This window comes from Pteropus medius, unplaced genomic scaffold, assembly GCF_902729225.1.
Source record: "Pteropus medius unplaced genomic scaffold, Ma_sr-lr_union100, whole genome shotgun sequence".
NCBI classification, from domain to species: Eukaryota; Metazoa; Chordata; class Mammalia; order Chiroptera; family Pteropodidae; genus Pteropus; species Pteropus medius.
The window spans coordinates 15,970,092-15,990,415 of record NW_024356249.1 but is presented as its reverse complement, the minus strand read 5'-3'; the positions used below and the strand labels follow the sequence as shown (position 1 = coordinate 15,990,415).

The following is a 20,324-nucleotide window of genomic DNA, read 5'->3' as shown; positions in this document are numbered from 1 at the left end:
TGTATGTGTATGTGTTATATTATGAATGTATCTGTTAATCCAGAAGTTTTCAACAATGCTTTGTGGTACCCAGGTTCTTGACTGGAGATGTAACTTAGAAATGATTCCAGCCTCTCAGCCTGAGCAGCTTCCCTTCCATCTGATTTATATTTTGAGCTTCCATTCTAAATCAAGTCTGTAATAAAACTTTCTGTAATAATGAAAATGTCTTACATTTGCATTATCCAGTACAGAAGTAGCCAGTCCTGAGAGGCTGTTGAGCATCTGAAATGTGGCTAGTGTGAGTGAGGAAATTAAAATTTAATTTTATTTAATTTTAATTTAAGTAGTCACATTAATCAATGGCTACTATACTTAATGGTGTGCTAGCTCCAGATTTTAATTTGAAAATAGGATTCTGCTGCGAACAAAATTTGAAAATGACCATTAACAATGGAGGAATAGGAAAACTGCTAACAAAGAAATAACTGATGATTCTGATAAATTCTCCCAGAAAACACAAAAATGCAAGTTTCTCGGGCACATGACAATTGATTTTAATTCGTGAGCTTTTAAAAATCTGTTTATTATTAGTTTCTAGTATACAATTCATTGGCTAGACATTTATATGGTTTATAAAACAATCCCCCTGATTGCTCTTTCTCTCTCAGTGAGCTTGTAACTTCATTAAATCTGTGAACTAAAACCAACATCACCGATCATTAACCAGCAGGGGGAACTAAAGAGAAGAGGCCAGTATTTTCTCTGGGATTTTTCCCCTACATCTGTTTCAATGTATGTGAAGGCCCTAAAATAACATATTCTTCTCAGGAACTCCACACTGTGTCTTCCCTAATATCCAGAGTTAGCTACATGCTCTGCACATGTCTGATTTCAAAGGTCCCCTAAGAGAGGGCAATAGAACTGGATTCTAGAAAACACAGTTAAAAGTCCTATTAATTCTAAAATCTAGTTTTTCCTAATTTTCTTTGTTAAAATGTGATTAGTGTTCAGATTTTTACATTGACTTTTAGCTTTATCCTGTTTCTCCACATATCAGAGAAAAAAGGCTTTTCTATTTAGACAGAAGAGGAAATTTTCACTTGGCATGCTGTTGATTCTTTACTTATGTCATTATAAGAAAAGTTTTACCCATAATAAGTTAACTACCTATGGCCTCACCTCTTGATAAAGGTCACTCAGATCCTCCTGGTGGGCCTGTTGGGAACATCCCGGGAATTCCCTAACACAACAGGAATCTGGTGGCCAGTCCATCTCTGTCATCTCCAACCAGTCGGTGAAGTAAACCACTCCACAGCACTTGAACTGCAAAAAAATGACTAGTCAGTCTCAGAAACTACAAAAATATTTTCTTAATTTTTGGAGAGTAAACATCAGATTTCTAAAATTTTTGCGCCGAGATAAACTGACTTCTGTCATCACCTAATGATATGTGTACATTCCATGTTGATGACAGAAATGTAGTAACAGACCCATAATGGAACAATTTTGAAGAATAATGCTCATAACACATGAAAAGGGACCACTCATGACTGAGTCTTACTCCTCAACTGTAAGATCCTCTACAAGTGATCATGTAGCAAGAGTTAATATATACAACTAACAAAACAAATAGCTGAGATCGTATAGTTATCATGAAGCCTCTAGGCACTAAAGAGTACTTAATCCATACATGTACACTTAGTTACCAGTTTAATTGCTGAATGAAATTCAAATATCATATTAAAAATTTATGTAATCTCCATAGAAAGATTTGCTGACGTTTGGCTAACAAAATTTTGTTCAACCGAATGAGATTCTTGAAATAAATTATCACATTCTATCACCTTAATCTCAGAAGAAATGATGTTCCTTTAGCTTGAATAAAGTTAGATTTAAGAAAAATAGTTTTGTCTTCTTTTTGTCTCATTTCACCAAGGATTAGCAAAACCTTTCTCTGGTCAAGGTTAGAAACACTGTTTACAGACATATGTAGATTAGGTTCAGAATAATTAACTATGCTAATTTTCTGCCCTTGTGTAGAGGGGGGTTACTCTTCCACTGGTGAAAAACAAGGATGAACGGCAGTCACTGAGAAGACTCTGCCAAGAGTGACTGGCTCTGCGAATTATGTCGCCCAGTAGATCAATCCATGCTGGGATTGACATTTTCATAAAACATCAAGATCCACCATTTCAAAATTCAACCGAAATCATCTTTAAAGACTTCTAAACTTCTCATATAAAATTTATTGCAAAAAAATGCTAAAAAATTAAAATTTTTCATTTGTGTATAATATTTAATTTAAAAGAAAAAAATCACCTTAAAAATATTATAAATGATGAATTACTGGAAACTGTGAGTAGTACTAAAATTTTCTCAGAAACTTTAAAAATGTTTTGGTATTTTTCTTTTATAAACTTGTTCTAAAAGCCATGAATATACCACAAACATCGCAAATTAACTCGAACATAATTTGATATCACATATTTTATGTAAGTCCTTTGGTATCCATAAAAAACATAGGTACTAAAAGATTTTACTTTCTAAACACTATAAACCACTACATTTCCAAGTCGGTCTTTTAAAATTCTCAGAGAAAACCTACTTCTCTCATTTCCAAAGGACATGTGTGTTTCCATGTTGGTGACCAAACAGCTCTTGGAACCCTCTAACCCCATCCACCACAGAACAGTCCATTTATCTGGCCCTGTCAGGAAATGAGGTGCTCCACAGAAACGGCTTTTCCAAATGACTTAACTATATCATGTTCAGTGCCAAATACTCTTTTTATTTTAATAAATCACTGAGATATTTTTTTCACATAGTTGTTTTTCCTCATCAACAGAAGATACTGAATTGAAACTTTTCCCGAAAACTCCCTTAAGCAAATCTATTACTGAGCCACACGTGTCTGTAGTCTACATCTCCTTGTAATTTTCCTGCCTCCTTTAAAATCACATTGTTGATTATGTCAGACTCAGAACATGTGTCTTGCTAACATTGTTAACATTGTGTCAGACTCAGAACATGCCACCACCACTTTACATATAAAGAAACTGAGGCTCTCACAGGTCAAGTAACTTGCCAAGATCACAGATCAGTGTGTGGCAGAGCCTATTTATTCCAAAGCCTATGCTCCAACCACTATGTTAAAATAAAGAAATACATTTTTTAAAAGACAGTTAAATAAACATAACTAGGGCTTAAGTAAGAGTTTGCTAAGTTGACAGACATGCACAGAATGGCACTGAATGAGGAGTCAGGAAAACTGGGGCCTGACAAGCTCACTCTCAGCTATACCACTTATTTTGTAAGTGTCATAGCTGAATTGTATGCCACCCAAAATTCATGTTGATGTTCTCATTCCAAAATGCGACCATATTTGAAGACAGGGTCTTTACAGAGGTAATTCAATTAAGGTCATTCAGTGGGCCCTAAGCCCATATGACTGATGTCCTTATAAGGAGAGGACATTTAAACACAAACACATATGAAGGGAAGCCAACATGAAGACACAGGGAAAAGATGGCCATCTATAAGCCCAAGAGAGAGGCGTCCAAAGAAACCAACCCTGAAAGTCTTGACCTCAAATTCCTAGACTCAGAACTGTGAGAAAATAAATTTCTGTTGTTTAAGCCACCTAGTTTGTGGTACTTTGATAGGGCCACAGCCCTAGCAAACCAATATAAGGGGCTTTTAAAAACTCTTTCAGGATGCCCTGAGGTCTGCACCACCTCCTCTGGGGTGAAACCAGCCTATGATATAGAGGAGGGCACTTATGCAACAAATCTAAAAATATGTGTGCTACCAGTTGCAGGGCTTCTACATTGTCTATCCAGGTGGAGTTCCTTTTCCTACTATTAGAGAAACTCTTTTTTTGTTGTTTTTCTTCTTTTTTTTCTTTTTTCTTTTTTTTTAAACCTGGATTGTCATGGTCTACATCACAAATCCCAGAAAATAAAGAGCTCTGGGCAGCTTCTACCCAGAGCAGTAGCTGAACACATTTTTCTGTAAACTTCCTAATGCTTTACTTATTTTCCCTGCATGTTGTTTTTAGTACAAATGAACAATAAACAAACAAAGTCAGGAAGCATTTAAATAAACAGGAAATCTGTGTTACAATGATAATTTTTACCATCTCAACAACTCTAACACAAAGGGCCAGATATGGAGATTATCCTGGACTTGAACCTCTGCCAGGATCTAATACAGAGTAATATAGCAGACAGCTAAATATCCACCGTGTAAGACACTGATTCTCAAATGCTTTGTGGCCCAGCTCTAAATAAAATTAAAGGAAACGGATATACTTGATCATCTGAAAATGTCACTCCAACCACAAGAAAACTGCTTGGGAGAAAAGCTTAGCTTGAAGCAAGATCAATGATTAACTTCAAGTCACCAGATTTTAAACATGTAAATATAGTCTCCATTTGAGAAGATGACTGGATGCAGTGGTATATGGAAGTTAGGTAAAAATGCTAAAACTATCTATTCTTTCTAATGTTATTTTTAATAACCATAAGCTAAATAAGATCAAACTTATCTCATTTAATCTTCTCAAGAACTCAAGGAGATAGGTATTTGATAATCCCTATTTTACAGGTGAGGAGACTAAGATTAGAACCAGGATTTGAACCAAGGTCTTTCTGACTAGAAAGGTCATGCCTCTAACAATACACTGATTCTTAACTCTAAAGTAATAATAATCATTTAAAAATTTTAAATGATGTTTAAAATACAAGTAGTCATTACAATTATTCAAATAAAACTTGGATATTTATTGAGCAAGTCTCATAAAAGGAAACTTCATAGTAGTTTAGTAAAGAGGATTTTAAGAAATTCTAAAATATATGTGAAGTGTGTGAAATGAAGAGGAAATGGTATACATAGGAAGAAAGGCAGAGCCTGGAATTCCTTAAAGTATTTCTCAATAAAGAATTACACCAGTGGTAACTGAATCTCAGGCTTAACTTTTCAGCACAGAGAAAGTGACCAAAGCTAAAGTTTTAAACATTTGTTTTGAAAGTGTGTCATTTATTCCATACCCTCTACCTCATAAATTGTAGCATTTACCTCTCTCTGAAAAAAATTCCAAGCATGAGTAAGCCATCGGTATCTAGGTAAGCCATAATTTGTCATTCTGGCTTTCAAAGTGATCATGTCTGACCACTGAACTGGAACCTGGAGATAAAAAACAAAATATCAACAACTGTAACACATAAAGACACACATACATTCACATATTCACAAACTCTATCACTTGTGGTCTCATACGCATACTCGAACACATTTAGAATGTATTATAATCAACAAATACTATTTTAAACATATTTGTTTGTGGTCCAAGTTAACTCAGAGTTACTAAATACTTATTGAACAAACTCTACATGTGAATTTTTGTACTAAATGACGAGGTACTTCATGTTAAGCAAAATAATGCAAAAGCATTTAATGCCAACATCGAACTCAAGGAAATCACAAAATAAATAAACTATATATCCTACAGATATGCCAGAAGAGCTCCTTATAACAAATGATCACTGCAGATAAAAGCCCTTTGATTTGATTTCATAAAGTTGCTGTTCTTTGAAGTGAGTGCAGACTATGGTACTAAAATAAAGGGAGAAGAATTAAGAAGAGAAAGAGTTTAGCTCAAGTCGAGCCTCACTCTGGAATAAATTTGTAAACGTCTTTCAAAAACTGGATTTTAGAGATTTGCTATAATTCTAGAAAGACTAGTTCTCAAATTAAAGCAATTTTTGTTTCTATTTTCAAGTCCATGTCTCTTAAAAGAGTGTTCAATCATGACAGAGCTTCAGGTATACAACACAACAGCTGGCTAGAAACCTAGTCAGCATATCATTCTATATTTTATCTACAGTGCCAGAGGAGAAAACGAAGCATACAAATCCTTGCCTCACCACATGTGCAGTATTGAAGTGACTCTTGGGAAGCTGGACAAACATCCACATCTGATGTATAGAGTAACACAGCCCAGGCTTAGACAAGCAAGCTCAATGCTAACTCAAGAACTAGATTATTTGGAAGTTTTATTTTAAAAAATAGTAATATCAATATGAGTAGTTTAAAAATTCTTGACCACAGAAATGCTTCATTTTTTCCTTAGTGATTTTTTTTTTTATTACTTGGAAATGCACAATACAAAAGAAAACTCTCCAATACTTGGGTACACAATTTTGTTCTCTAAATAATGGGCTGACTGGGTAGATTTAGTGTTCATGTAGTTTCAACAGTATTCAAGGAACTAACCAAAGTTCAAGCTACTCACTTTAAGTTATTATTATTTCATATCCTTTTGAGCATAAAATAAATAAAAGTGAAATAAATTCTCTAGAAATGTATAATCTAAAACAATATTATTGACACTTTTTTGAGAGAAGGAATATTAGGAGGTGACTATAATAAACAACAGGGAAACAGACTGATGTAAAATCTCTTAATTAGGTTATTAGAACCATTTTATTCCTAATTTCATTTTCCAAAATAAATACAAGTTGTTTCCCTCTTGTGACCACAATCGATCTGAGACCAAACGTGGCAAGAAACAGAGAAGATCATTGAGATTCTGGCAAAAAAAGCACTGTGACCTGGCCATAAAAGAAAACATACATTTATTGGCTCCTTGCAAGGAACAGCTAAGAGCACAAAGCCCATTCTATGCAAAGGCTGGGTTTTGCAAAATTTGGCAGCTAATAAACTTTAACGGCACTTTTCACTCACACTGCTATTAATGCAAAAGCAATAAAAAAAAAAAATCTGACAAACCTTTTTCTAACAAACTACTTTCCACATTTTACTTTTAAACAGCTCTTAGTCTATTGTGGAAGATTTGCACAAACAAAACAGTGATGTATGCCCTCAACTGAAATGGTGGTGTGCTCTATCTTGTACCACTGTAACACTTAGAAGATTTGCAGATGGCCCCTTAGCAGAAGGTAAGAAAGCATTTTAAGTATAAATTCTTTTCAATTATCTCAGTTTCTTAGAATTATATTAGAATCACAATATTTCCATTCAAATACCTTAAATTAATTCATTTCAAAAATGTTTTAACTTAGGAGATTTATCAAACATTAGTATGACATACAAACCATTTTAAAATCCACACAAAGTAAACTCATTTCTAAAAACCTTTTAGACAATGGGAGAAAAAATTAAATCATTTATTCAATTAAAAATAAATAAATAAATAAATAGGAAAAAACAAACAAACAATAAATAAAAACCTTTTAACTATCAAAAAGGATACAACCAAAAGCTGAGGTAAGGGAATCAAAAATTAATTATACTATTTACTACTTATTGCTTGAATGTCAAGGAGATACACTTAGTTTTTAAAAACAGAAAGAAATTAAAAGACACTATCCTTTTATCAATAAAACACAGAAACTGAGTCTCTGGAAACAGCTAATTTTTCACTCCCCCAAATATATACTTTCTAGGGTATGGAATAAAAACTTAATTCTCTAAGACAGCAAGAACATTCTTATTTTAATAGATTTAATTTTAAAGAAAATTCTTAAGTTTATAATAAATCAGTTAGAACCTGCCCTGAGTTTTCAATTTTTAATATGGAAATACATAATTATAAATTCTCTCTCCTTATTGAGAGTTGTCATACATTGGAAGCATACTCTTGGGGGTGTATGCTTCAGAGGGTTTTCCAAAGGGGTTTGGATGTGTGGCAGTGCCAGAGCATCGTTTACATATAAATTGGAGCACAGAGAGTTCCCACTTGTCTGCAATTCCCACTTAGTATTCAAAACAATGTTGCAGTACAGTAGCAGATTCACCATAAAATCTTTAATAACTGCATCAGTACCATAAACAACTTCAATTTTCTTACACAGCTGCCAAAATACCTCTCTGAAACAAATACGAAATAATCTCCCTTTCTTCTTAAGAGCTCTTACATTTTAAAAAAGTTGAAGATTCACCTGGGGAATCTGTCACAAATGCAAATGCGCAGTCCTTCTGCCCCTTCTTCCTCTGCCTTTTCCTCTGTTCTGATTCAGCAGATCTAGCCTAGAGTGCTATAATGCACATTTTTAAGAATCACTCCAGCTCCTGCTGTAGACAGTCCAAGGACTACATGTTGAAAAGCATCATCTTACCGAAACAGAATTACTCTAAGATACTTACACTGGGAAAATCTGGCCTGTCACCATGAAAACAGCCAGCAATCACAGACATGCAAAGATGCTTGACTTCATGGTGATAAACCCACAAATTTTCACCAAGGAAGTGAACAAACATTAAATAAGTAATAAAGCTCAATGCAAGCAAAGGTGAAATGTGAACGGTAAACCAAACATGACTGCTAAAATCTTAAGGTGAGAAACGCTTATCCTCATCCATTCCAATATAACTATGAAAGTTGTTCCAGTGGTTTCAATTGCTAAAATAAAAGGGAAAAAAAAAAAAGCTGAAGAGCTGTTTTCATATAGCCAAGTGTCAACTGTGATAATGTTTCTAGACTGGAGTAAATATACAGTAGCTCCTCAAATACACTTCTTAAAGTGGAAGATAGTTCAGCTTGTTGCAAAGAGGAGATGAGCGCTTGCTACCCATGGGTGTACAGCTTTTTATTAGCCTTTCATGAAGATTTTCAAGCTTTCTCAAAACTTGTTGCAAATGTGAATTTTTTCTATTATATAGTCATAAATTGGTAAAGTTATTTTAGAACATATATTATTTTTACTCTATTATATCCATGTGTAAGCAATCTGTGAAATTAAAGACAAATATCATAGTATATCAAATGAAATATTATAAATTATGGTTTGAAAACATGCTTTAAATACAGAGAAAAATGTTACTTTTCAGAAGTACTGGGACTATACATTGTTATCATATAGCATAAGCATTCAAATTAATAATTGTATGTCTAAATTACTACAAAGTATCTGATATATGACTGAACTGAATATTGTTTCAGATTGTGATATTACACTTTGAACTTACCATAATTTCCTGTTCATATGTCCAAACACCACAAGCCAGTTCTACACAGAAAATGACAAGTAAACTTCCAAAGTACTGTAGAAAAATAGAAAATTAATGCTGTTAGGATAGAATCAAAGTAAAACATGATCATAATTCATTCATTCAAGAACCTTGTGAAATGGATAGGACTACCTCATTTTGCAAATGAGAAAATTAATGCAAAAAGTAGATAATGTGATTTGCTCAAGAATGTGCATTGTAAATTTTGGAGGACTTGATCATTGTGTCCTCGTTCTTTATGCTATAACTTGCTACCTCTCCAGGTGCGGAGCTAACTTTACAGAAGTTAAGTAGTAAAATTGAGAAAGAATGGGCTCTCTGAAAGTTCTCTTCACTAATTCCAACAGAAAGAAAACATTGCCACCGCTCTGAGGAATCGTCCACTCTGTTAATTGTGCGGGGTCAGGACGGGGAACCAGGTAGTAATGATTGACTGTTCCCCTTCACTGGAATGACAGCTTCATTAAGGGTAAGAATTTCATTGTGCTCCTTATCGCAACGTAGGTGCTCCATGAATATTTGTTACATAAAAAAAAAAAAAGAAAACAAAACAGAGTGATACGATAGTAAGAGACTAGCAACTTCCTTGGACCAGATGATCAGGAAAGGCTTCGTTATAAAGGTCATTTTTAAAATGAGTTAGTAATGACAAGGAGAAGGGGAAGATTTGTGGAAAAGCAATCCATGAATTGAAAATATCAAGAGCAAGACCACCTTTCAGGGAGAGCTAGCTAGTTAAAAACTCAGTGGTAACTGGAAAGGTACAGGGAGTACAAGTAGATGATGTCGAGAAGTACAACGAGCCAGATCCTTGTGGACTGCAGAAAACATTTTGCATTTTATTCTAAGCGTAATTGAAATCCATTAGCAGGTGATGTGATCTGATGTGCACTATAAAAATATAATTCTGGCTGTTTTGTGAAAAATGACCTGCAGAAAAGTAAGGGTGTGATCAGAGCAACTAAATGAAAGATTGGTGTATTCCAGTCAAGAAGGCTGGCTAGGTAAAAGCAGGATTCATCTCCTTCCACAACCACATTAAAATTACAACCGAATTATAATACAAACAACTTGGAGAATCACCTGAAATCTTGCTGATCATAACACACACATACCTGAGGATATAAAGAAAAAGCAACATCAAAACCAGTAGGAGGGGCAGAGACGAGAAGTGGGCTAGTCTCGTACCTACTTGTGACGGTTGAGCACCAGGAGGGAGAACACAACTGCAGAGGCCCACTTGAAGGAGAGAGGGGCCCTGTCCCCACACAGAGGCTCCTCAGCCTAGGGTTCCAGTCCCAAGAAGAGGAGTTCCCACAAAATCTGACTATAAAACTCAGTGAGGAGTGTGGCTGTCTGGGTGAGAGAGAAGAAACCTGAAAACCCAGATGTCTGACTTAAAGGGCCCACACAGAGACTCACTTGCTTGCAGATACTCTCCCTGGGCTCCAGCAGAGGGTCAGCAGCACAGGAGGCGCAAGTGACATACAGGGAGGAGCTGAGTTGTGTGGCACTGGAGTGGGGGCCATAGGGAAAGCCACCATTGCTTCTTTGTCAGTACCCCTCCAGGCCAGTCTGCAGATGGGTGCTATCATCCCTTTGTTGACCCCTCCCCTGCACGGCCAATTCTGAAGCTGTGTTGGTTGGGTGAGATTGGCCTGCTCCACCCAACCTACAAATTGCCCCCGGTGGGCCTGTTACCAGGCAGCCAGCCCCACCCTGCACCTTCCCTAGGCCAAGCATTCAGGGGCAGGCAGCATACCTCAGCTCACATAGGTTACCTGTGAGCTGCCTGCACATTACAAGGAAGATTTTTGTTGGCAGGCCACTGGTACCAGCCCAAACTGCAGTGCCTCTTGGGCAGATTGCTGGGGTCCACAGGTGCAAGGAGAATGGTGTCTGGCCTCGTTGTGATCTGTGACTTTTGTGGGAGCCTGCAGGCTCAGCACTGGCAGCAATCTGCATTGGCCTGACAAAATCAGCTCGCTCCACTGTACTGGCCAGGTGAAATCTGCATGCTTTACCCTGGTGACTCCCTGGGTCCCTGCCCCATGCAACTTTCCTACCAACCAACAGCTCTCACAGCTGCAGAGATATACAGGCAAATAACAAACAGCCTCAGGCCTTGAGGTACACTAGTCCTCTTGCTGACGCACCCCAGGGCCAGTACTGAGGGTATCTGACCTTGGCTCCCAGCGTGGTCTCTCTCACTTGCCTCAAGATCCAGCACAGACAGCAACCGTTCACGGATTGCTTTGTAGCTCCTACCAGGTAGCCCCGAACAATCAAAGGCAGCGACTGACCTTGACCTACACAGGAGCTCTTCTCAAAGGGCCCCAGAAACAACACACCCAAACACTGGTGTCAAATTACAACATAGCACTACCTGACTAGCCCCAAAAGCGGCACACCCAAAAGGTGGTCTCAACAGGTACATGAGCCTGCTGGTGCAAATCCCACTCCGTGGAGTCAGCCCCGACACAGCAGTTCATACTATATGGGCATGGCCAATCCACACAGACAGTCACTCTGAAAGTCAGTCTCAACCACTGACATGCCAGCAGCAATCAAGGATTAGCTACAGCAAAAGAACATACACAACCCACACAGAAAGCAAGTCCAGAGACCCTGACACAGGTGATCAGAGAGAATGCACCACTAGGCCACACAGAACACCTACTACATAAGGCAACCTGACCAAGGCTGGGAGACACAACATATCTTCCTACTATATAGAAATCAACAGAGAGAGGCAACTAAAATGAGAAAACAAAGAAACATGCCACAAATGAAACAGGAGAAAACTCCAGAAAAAAGCTAAATAAAATGGAGGCAAGCAACCCACCAGAGAGAGAGTTCAAAACTGGTTATAAGGATGCTCAATGAAATTAGGGGGGAAACAGATGAGCTCAGTGAGGACTTCAACGGAGAGATACTAAGCATGAAAAAGGAAACTACAAAAAAGAAACAGTCAAAAATGAAGACTATGATAACTGAAATGAAGAATACACAGAAGGAATCAAGAGTAAACTAAATGAAGCAGAGGATCAAATCATCGAATTGGAAGACAAGGTAGCAGAAAACACCCAATTGGAACAGCAACAAGAAAAAAGAATCGGAAAAAATGAGGAAAGTTTCAGAGACCTCTAGGACAACAGTAAACATACCAACATTCATATCATAGGGATACCAGGAGAAGAGAGAGAGCAAGGGATTGAGAACCTGTCTGAAGAAATAATGACAGAAAACTTCCCTAACCTAGCTAAGGAAACAGACATACAAGTCCAGGAAGCATAAAGAGTCCCAAACAAGAGGAACTCAAACAGACCCAGACCAAGACACATTATCATTAAAATGCCAAAGGTTAAAGACAAAGAGAGAATCTTAAATGCAGCGAGAGAAAAGGAATTTATACTTAAGACACTTCCTTTTATTCTGCTAAGGGGCCATCTACAAATCTTCTAAGTGTCACAAGCCTTAAAATGATGATTAGAAGAAATTTTGTGAACACAGTACTCCAAGTCAGTTTTTCTTTATACTCTCTTTAATGTTTTAGGTAGGAATTCTAGACATGAACAATACTATATTTGCACCTTATGTTACAGAGAAAAAATGTTCAATAACTATATGCTAGATCGATTTTCTTATCTTTGAAAACTCTGGGAAAGAGTGAGACCCCAGAGAAAAATTACACTACAGGATACAGTAGTCTCCCCCTTATCTTCTTCAGTTTAATTTCCTGAGGTTTCAGTCACCCATAATCAACTGTGGTCTTAAAATATTAAATGGAAAATTCCAGAAGTAAACAATTTATAGGTTTAAATCATGTTCCATTCTTAGGAGCGTGATGAAATCTTGAGCTGTCGCACTCCCTCTCACCCGAACACGAATCATCCCTGTGTCCAGTATTTTCAGGCTGCATATGCTCCCTGCCCATTAGTCACTCAGTAGCTGCTTATCAGATGGACTCTTGTGGTATCACAGTGCCTGTGTTCAAGTAACCTTTATTTTACTTAAAAATAGTCCCAAAGCGTAAGACTATTGATGCTGGCAATTCAGCTATGTCAAAGAGAAGCTGTAAAGCATTCCCTTTAGTGAAAAGATAAAAGTTCTCAACTTAATTGCTCTATTTTATTAGCTGTTGCTGTTAATCTCTTACTGTGCCTGATCTATAAGTTAAACTTTATCATGGGTATGTATGTATAGAAAAAAACATAGTATATACAGGGTTCAATACTATCTGCGGTTTCAGGCATCCACTGAGGGGCTTGGAACGTATCTCCCACGGATAAGGGGGACTACTCTACTTTTACTTTCTTGGTTCCCTAACCTAGATTCATTTCAAAATTGATGTCTAGTTACAATGAAAACCAAAGTAGCCCTAAAAAGGCAAGAAAACTCTAAAGATAAAAAGTGAACATGGTCCAGAATTATGTATGCTGTTGGTAGAGAGTAGGATATACCTGGATTTTGCCTTGGGGATTACCATGCTGATTTCTGGATTAACTTTATGTGCTTTAAATTCCATTTGAGTTATCTGTCTCTTGTTTCTTGCCTCCTGGAGTCACTGACCAGCTTACAATGTCTGTGCTGCACCAGCAGGAAGGCCCCCAGCACAGGGCCTACGGTCAATGCCCAGAGGTATGTAATACAAGCAATATCTGAGTAACTCAGGCTTATGGATCCAAACAACAGTGCAATAACTATGAACATGACATACATAAAAAAAAGTAGCCATTATTGACCAACTTTGACTTCTTAAAGTGAGCTTTACAATGGGCTAGTAAAACCATAACGTGGGTTGTATACGTAAAGCATATATATCTAATACAACTTCCCTACAAACTCAAAACCGAGATTATCAATCATGGGAGTGAGGATGTAAGGTCTATATGAGTTGAATAATCTTTTACCTCTGGGAAAACTCTAAAATGATTGTATCTCTATGATTTCCAGAGTTCTCATTTGATGCAAACTCTCTTATAAAATAATTCCCCTGTCTTTATTCCACTTACACTCAGGGGCACAGATTTATTTCACCTTGAGATTGAAAATACAAGTTTCACAGGCATTATAAAATTCTCTTAGAACAAATTAAATGTAAAATTTAATTCAAATAAATATATATGTGTGTGTATACACACAAAAAACATATATATGTATATATGTTACATATATTCATACATAATGTATATTTTACATACATTATAAAATATATATACATATATACATATATGTTTGAAAATTTTTTAATTCGTAAAGCATTATACAAAAGCCATTCTGAACTAGTTTGTGAAATGCAACCCAATTTTGGCTTATCCTCTCCTCCTAGACACAGCCTTCATTCCGGGCAGTATGCCGCAGTTTCTTCCTCATCGTTTCCCAGGATTTTACCCCTTGTTCTTTATCATTTTACTTTTTTCCTACCTCCGTGTATCAGGGTTTCCCTGTCTGCTATACAACAATCCTCGGAAGCTTCGGCTTTTAAACCACTTGGCTGCCTCACCCACAAGTCACAGAGCTCACTTAACTGCCAGACCATCGGTTCGGCCTGGCAGAGATCTTGTTCTTAAACATTATTTCACTCCCAGTGCCTAAGTGGTACCTGTCACACAGCAGGTATTCAGCAAATATCAGTGAAAATAATGATCGGCTTACCAACTGAAAAAAAACAATTTCAGATTTCCTTGAGTTTCTCTGAACCATGAGTTTCTTGTTATTATTTGACTCCCCCTGACTTCTGTTTACACATTTATATTTTAAATATCACTTCTATGTTTTTCTCTGTCCTTTTCTTTTTTTTTTTGGATTACACTATGATAATTTAGTGTGCCTTTGAACATTTAAGGCAATTTACATAGCTAAAGAAAAGAATAGAACTCCCCCCATCGTTCCTGAGTTACTATCAACTAAACATTTTAAACAAATGAAGACTGGGAAAGTGTGTTTATACAAGAGAATTAGTATGCAATTATTTGCATTACAAACTATTTCATTTGCTTTAAAAAGTATTCAATACAGAATTCCTTAAAATAGCTAATTTCTCCTATTGTAATTAAACTAATATTTGTGCTCTACAAATAAGTTTTATCCCTAAACACATGTTCATTAAGAAAAATTCATCAAATAAGACAAACTGATAATAGGACACATCCCCAGAATGATGCAATTAATTAGTGATGTCTTTCACCAAATCTCGCAAACTGAAAATAATTACCTATAGTTAAAAAATGAGTGCCCCCATTGGGTTAGACAACAGAAGATTAGATAACACTGTATATAAAATTGTTTTGTTGACTTTTTTTTAACTATACAAATGGAAGAACATGGGCTCTGAAATAGATCTGGCTTCAGATTCTAGTTCTGTTACATACCAACTGGATAACCTTGAGCAAACCACTAAGCCTCATTTTCTCCACTTATGTGAGAATGTTAGAAGCACCTTGCATTGTTGTGCTAAGAAGTTAATCAGATAAAGTGTTGTCTCATGATAAGCATAAATGGTGGCCACTGTCAAGAGTATCTGTTAGAATATAAACTCCATGAGGACAAGAGGTATCATTGTGTTTTGAATATTTAACATACTGCCTGACATAGAGTACGTACTCGATGCATATTCCTTGAACAAATATAATTATGATTGGAGAATGACGATGAACAAAACTATTCATCTCCTTCTAAGACGATCAGTGTCACTCCCACTAACGAATATCTAATTCCACAAGTAAAATCCCTGTCCCATGCGAATATAGCTGGTATTTTTCAAACATTTTTATTAGGAAACTAAAGCAGGAAGGGTGTTGAGGGTGGAGAACTTCTTTTTAAAAAATACTGAAATCAATTTGTCTGTTATTTTCAACTAAGGTTGACCGCAGAATGGCAAGAACAGTGTAGGTTACCAGTCCCTGCGTCCACTGGAAGTATTTGAGGAAGAAGGGAGGAACATGGAATCCCACCTTGCTTCTTAAGCCACTGGTGGCTTATAGGTAAATGTGTCCCCCAATAGAAATAAAGGGAATTTATTCCCCCTATTAAATGCTTTATATCATTGTACATGCAGTCAAAATAGTAAAATCTCAAGGAGGTCTTTTATTAAAGAAACATTTATTAATAAAAATGAGCTGGTTCCCTGACACTCTCAACCCCCAGGATTCCCTCTAAATAAAGTAGATTAAACATATGCCCTTATCGCTTTCCCTCTTGAAATTTCACTAAAGCAACAATAAAAGGATATTTTAAAAGGTATAAACCCAGAGAGGGGAAAAAAAAAGAAAGAAAGAAAAAGAGAACAACAGCAAGTATATTTTGGAAGGTGCAAAGAAGAAGAAAGAGTAGCAAATTTTCCAGCAGTCCTTCAAAAGCTAAATATCCAACCAGTAGTGGAGAGAGTTGGAAACAACCTGATTCACATTACAGAGCCCCCCAAATGCTCACGTACTGGCAACCACAGGTATTCCTGGAAGTGGATGAAGGTAGGTCTAAAAAGAGGATGACTTCTTGAAAACCTGTTTAGAAAGAAGTTAGACTCTCAGGTCCCTTCCCCAGACTATGTAGCTGGGTGACTACCCACCCCAACCAGTACAGAAGTTGGGGGGTCATTATTCTGTGGAAACAGTAAAACAGAGTCCCAGGACTGGGGACAGTAGGTACAGTAGAGTATAAAGTACAGTACTGAAAACAGAATTGAATTCCAAATTTACATATCTTTTCCACAAAACTCAAAACTGAAATCAAACCAAAATAGCACTGGATTTCTCAATGAAATATTGGCAGCTAGAGGACAGTGGAAGAGATACTTCAAATTTCTGAAGAAAAAAATAATTTCTAACCCAATGAGGGCATGTTGCGTAACTTTTTCTATATAAAATATATATAAAATCCTTCGGCTACCAACCTTCTCTTTAGTGTGAAGGCTTTAATTTTGTTTTTACTTTCATCAGAGTGCTTCATACTCATAATTTATAGAAAAAGTTATGCAACATGGCTGAAAATTGTAAGCAGCCCAATTATACTTCACGGTGATTGGGACTAAAGGTGGGTGTGGCAAATGGAAACTCTACGCTCAGATACCATCATCCTTTTGCTAAATGTTCCTTCAGTAGCTCAAAATAGGAGTGCTATAACAAAATTTAATAAGTGTATGTTTAAATGTAATTTAGAGCCCCCACCCAGAAGTCTCTTTCACTAGACCCTGTATAGAAATTTGGAGAAGTATAGAAATACTTCTCCTGAAGTATTATTACTCATTAAAACCACACATACAGTCAGCTCAAATCAGTGTGAGATAGATTATTTTTCAGGATAGTTCACGAAGCTAAGAATTTTATGTTATGGGCAATTTCATTCAATGAGAGAGGCCTGGATTTAGTTTATTTGCAGAAGAGAGACATATATGTGTGTGTATATAATCAAGTATTATAACTATATAAAATTAAACATCTATAAAAGTATATAAAAATATGTAAAAATCCAGTATACTTATATGTACATATATGCATATGCAAATGTGTGAATATACACACAGGTGTGAATGCACAAATAATTTATTGTGCCAGAGATTTACATATATTATATAATTTACTCCTCAAAAAATATTACCAAAAATCAAAATTTCTATTTTTAAAAAAGAGAAAATGGAGCTAAACACATTCATCCATGACTAAAAGGCAATGTAATACTAAGTTTTTCAGAGCACGAGTTCTGCAGCCAAGCATCCGGGATTCAGATTCCAGTTATATTACTTAATAGCTGGACAAGCCACTTAACTTTTCTGTATCTCATCTGTAAAATGGGGATAACAGTAGTGCCAACCTTATACTATCGTTGGGAGAATTTAATAAGTCAGTACACATAAATTACACATAACGGTGTCCGTCTAGTATATAGTATATATTATATTAGGGCTGCTTGTGGTGTTAGCAATCTCTCACAATCCATCACCTATAGACCCCCGACTTCTGGGCATACATGCACACAAGTACATGTTCACACAGGTATATACAAAATCTTTCCTATCTTTGAACTAAGGAGGAATGACCTGAAACTCCTATGTTCTTTGACCATTTCCAGTAGAAAAAAAAAATACCAGTAATATCAAAAGTTTAAGGATGGCCAAAAAAAATTATTTCCTTTTTTCTTCCGCCTAATATAACTAGTTAAAGGCACAAATGCTGCTTTAATTGCTATGTCAAAATCCTTGACAAATTATATCAAGAATTTCATTTTGTCTTTGTTTTGAACTTAAATTAAATCAGTCAGATCAGCTTCTTTTAATACTGATTATAAAATTAATTTTTGTTCCAATTCACATTTTACAACTTGTATAATAAAGTATGGTGCCATGTAGCCAATGAGTGCTTAACAGTTCATTAAACAGTTCATAAAAGCACTGATAAATAAAAGTGATTTATTTTATTTTTCTATCTGTACCTCCTTACTGTTAATAATTGATATTAATGACATTTTTAAGAAAGTAATAATCATTGCTTTTATATAAAATATCTCAAATAATTTTTACTTTTGGGAAAATAGATTCTTTTGATATTTTCATTTCTAATTTGTGTCAATCTAATGAAAACAAATAAAGCAATCTGCCCTTACAAGGCCAATTAATTTACTGAGTGCTTATATTTACTGAGAATATTAAACTTAGTAAATAGTTGAGAAATATAGAAAAAGACAGTTTTGATTACTAAGACCTTTCCTATAGAAAATACATTCTATTAATATAAAACTTATCCTCATTCTATCCAGCTTTATAAAGTACTGTGAGACATATACTATCTAAGGGAAACAAAAAATTCTGTATCCAACCTACCACAAATAGACAAAGCACTTATTTTCCAAACTGCTTTTCTATATAAATTCCAACTGGAAAAGAATGTTTATATTAAAACAAAATTGTAATGTCTTCTTTGAATACTTTTACATAAGTTTCTTTGTGTAAGCAAGCAATTAACTAAGGATACTTCCTCAGTAAGAATATATTTCACTGAGAGAAAAATAAAAATTATAAACACGAAAGAAGTTGTTTTAACCTGCTACTCTTAATTTATAACTAAAAACTCAGATTGTTTTTTTCATAAATAACATTCAACATATTTTGAAACCACAAAAGTCATATTTGCTTATCTTGGAAAATTAATACAACCTGAGATTCACTTCCCCCAAATAAAAACTATTTCAAAATATAACATACTTCACTGGACATTTTAATATTTTAAAAGCACAGGGCCTTTTGATTCCTGTCTACATGCTACATAACCAACACTTATAATAAACAAAAAGTTTGATTAAAGGCCTGCATTCACTAAATGATAAATGATAAACTCCAGCCTCTCTCCTGTCAAATACTAAACTCTGCAAACTTTCAGGGCTAAGTATGTCTATGTCAGTTGTTTATTTTTCCTTTCCTAGTGATTGGAGGTTTAAAAATATTATATTACTTATAGTTAGTAAATAAGAGAATTCCAGTGCCAAATATTTGTACAAGATAATGGAACAGCCGACATTCTGTTAAGAATCCACTGAGACTAGACTATTAACAGTCCCAAAGTGCTTGCTATTTAAAATACACAGCCACACAAAGCCTCTGTTTTAACCTCATTTTAAAATGATGTCGTAGCAGACACAGTCTTGTTACTGTCCGAAGGCCAATTATTCACCACGTCCTATGTCCGGCTACAAATTTTTCAAAGAAAAGTCAACACTAAATATACTTCCTTTTAAGAATCATAAATAAAATGAGATTCATCTAATTTAGAAAAAGCTAGAACAATAAACCAGCTTTCAAAGAAACAAAGTCTTGTAACTCCAGAGCCCATGCAAATATTCAAGCTAAAGTAGGAAAGTCTTGGCATGCTGTGGTCCTGTGTACATGCTTATATTTGAATAAATACAGAAGATTTCTATAATGTATCTTAATTTATGCCCTTTTTCAATTTTATTTACACTGGTAATTGCTGAGCTAATATCTTCATCAAAGGTGTTGGTGAAGTTCAAATTAGTATGTGTTTGCTTCATGTGTTGTTCAAACTTTTCAACAGAAAAATGTGTTATACCAGGATCTCTGAAGGACTTAAGTCAAGGGCTCTGAGTTCCCAAGGTCAATGATCTATATCATGAGCGGTAAAGCATTAAGACTGAGGCAATAAAGTAGGTGGACAGTCCAGACAGGTCCCCATACATATATAGTTTCTACTGCTTTGTACACTAGGTCTGCATGCTCAGCCCCATCTCTAAAGATTTACAGGGTGTTATTGGTCTTTGAAGAGGTTGTCTCTACATATTATTGGGCCATTCCTCAGAATGCA

The 20,324-nt window shown here is 35.8% G+C and overlaps 1 protein-coding gene across 3 annotated transcripts in view; it reads right to left on the bottom strand.

Moving 5' to 3' along the window:
- Positions 1 to 20,324, bottom strand: part of TSPAN12 (tetraspanin 12) — a 62,287-nt gene that overhangs the window by 17,217 nt on the left and 24,746 nt on the right. For all 3 annotated transcript variants that reach the window (XM_039860743.1, XM_039860744.1, XM_039860745.1), the window contains 3 exons: positions 8,971 to 9,045; positions 5,059 to 5,166; positions 1,162 to 1,305 (listed from right to left, as the gene is read on the bottom strand). In XM_039860743.1, the coding sequence (XP_039716677.1) occupies positions 1,162 to 1,305; positions 5,059 to 5,166; positions 8,971 to 9,045 (327 nt within the window). The remainder of the gene's footprint in view (positions 1 to 1,161; positions 1,306 to 5,058; positions 5,167 to 8,970; positions 9,046 to 20,324) is intronic.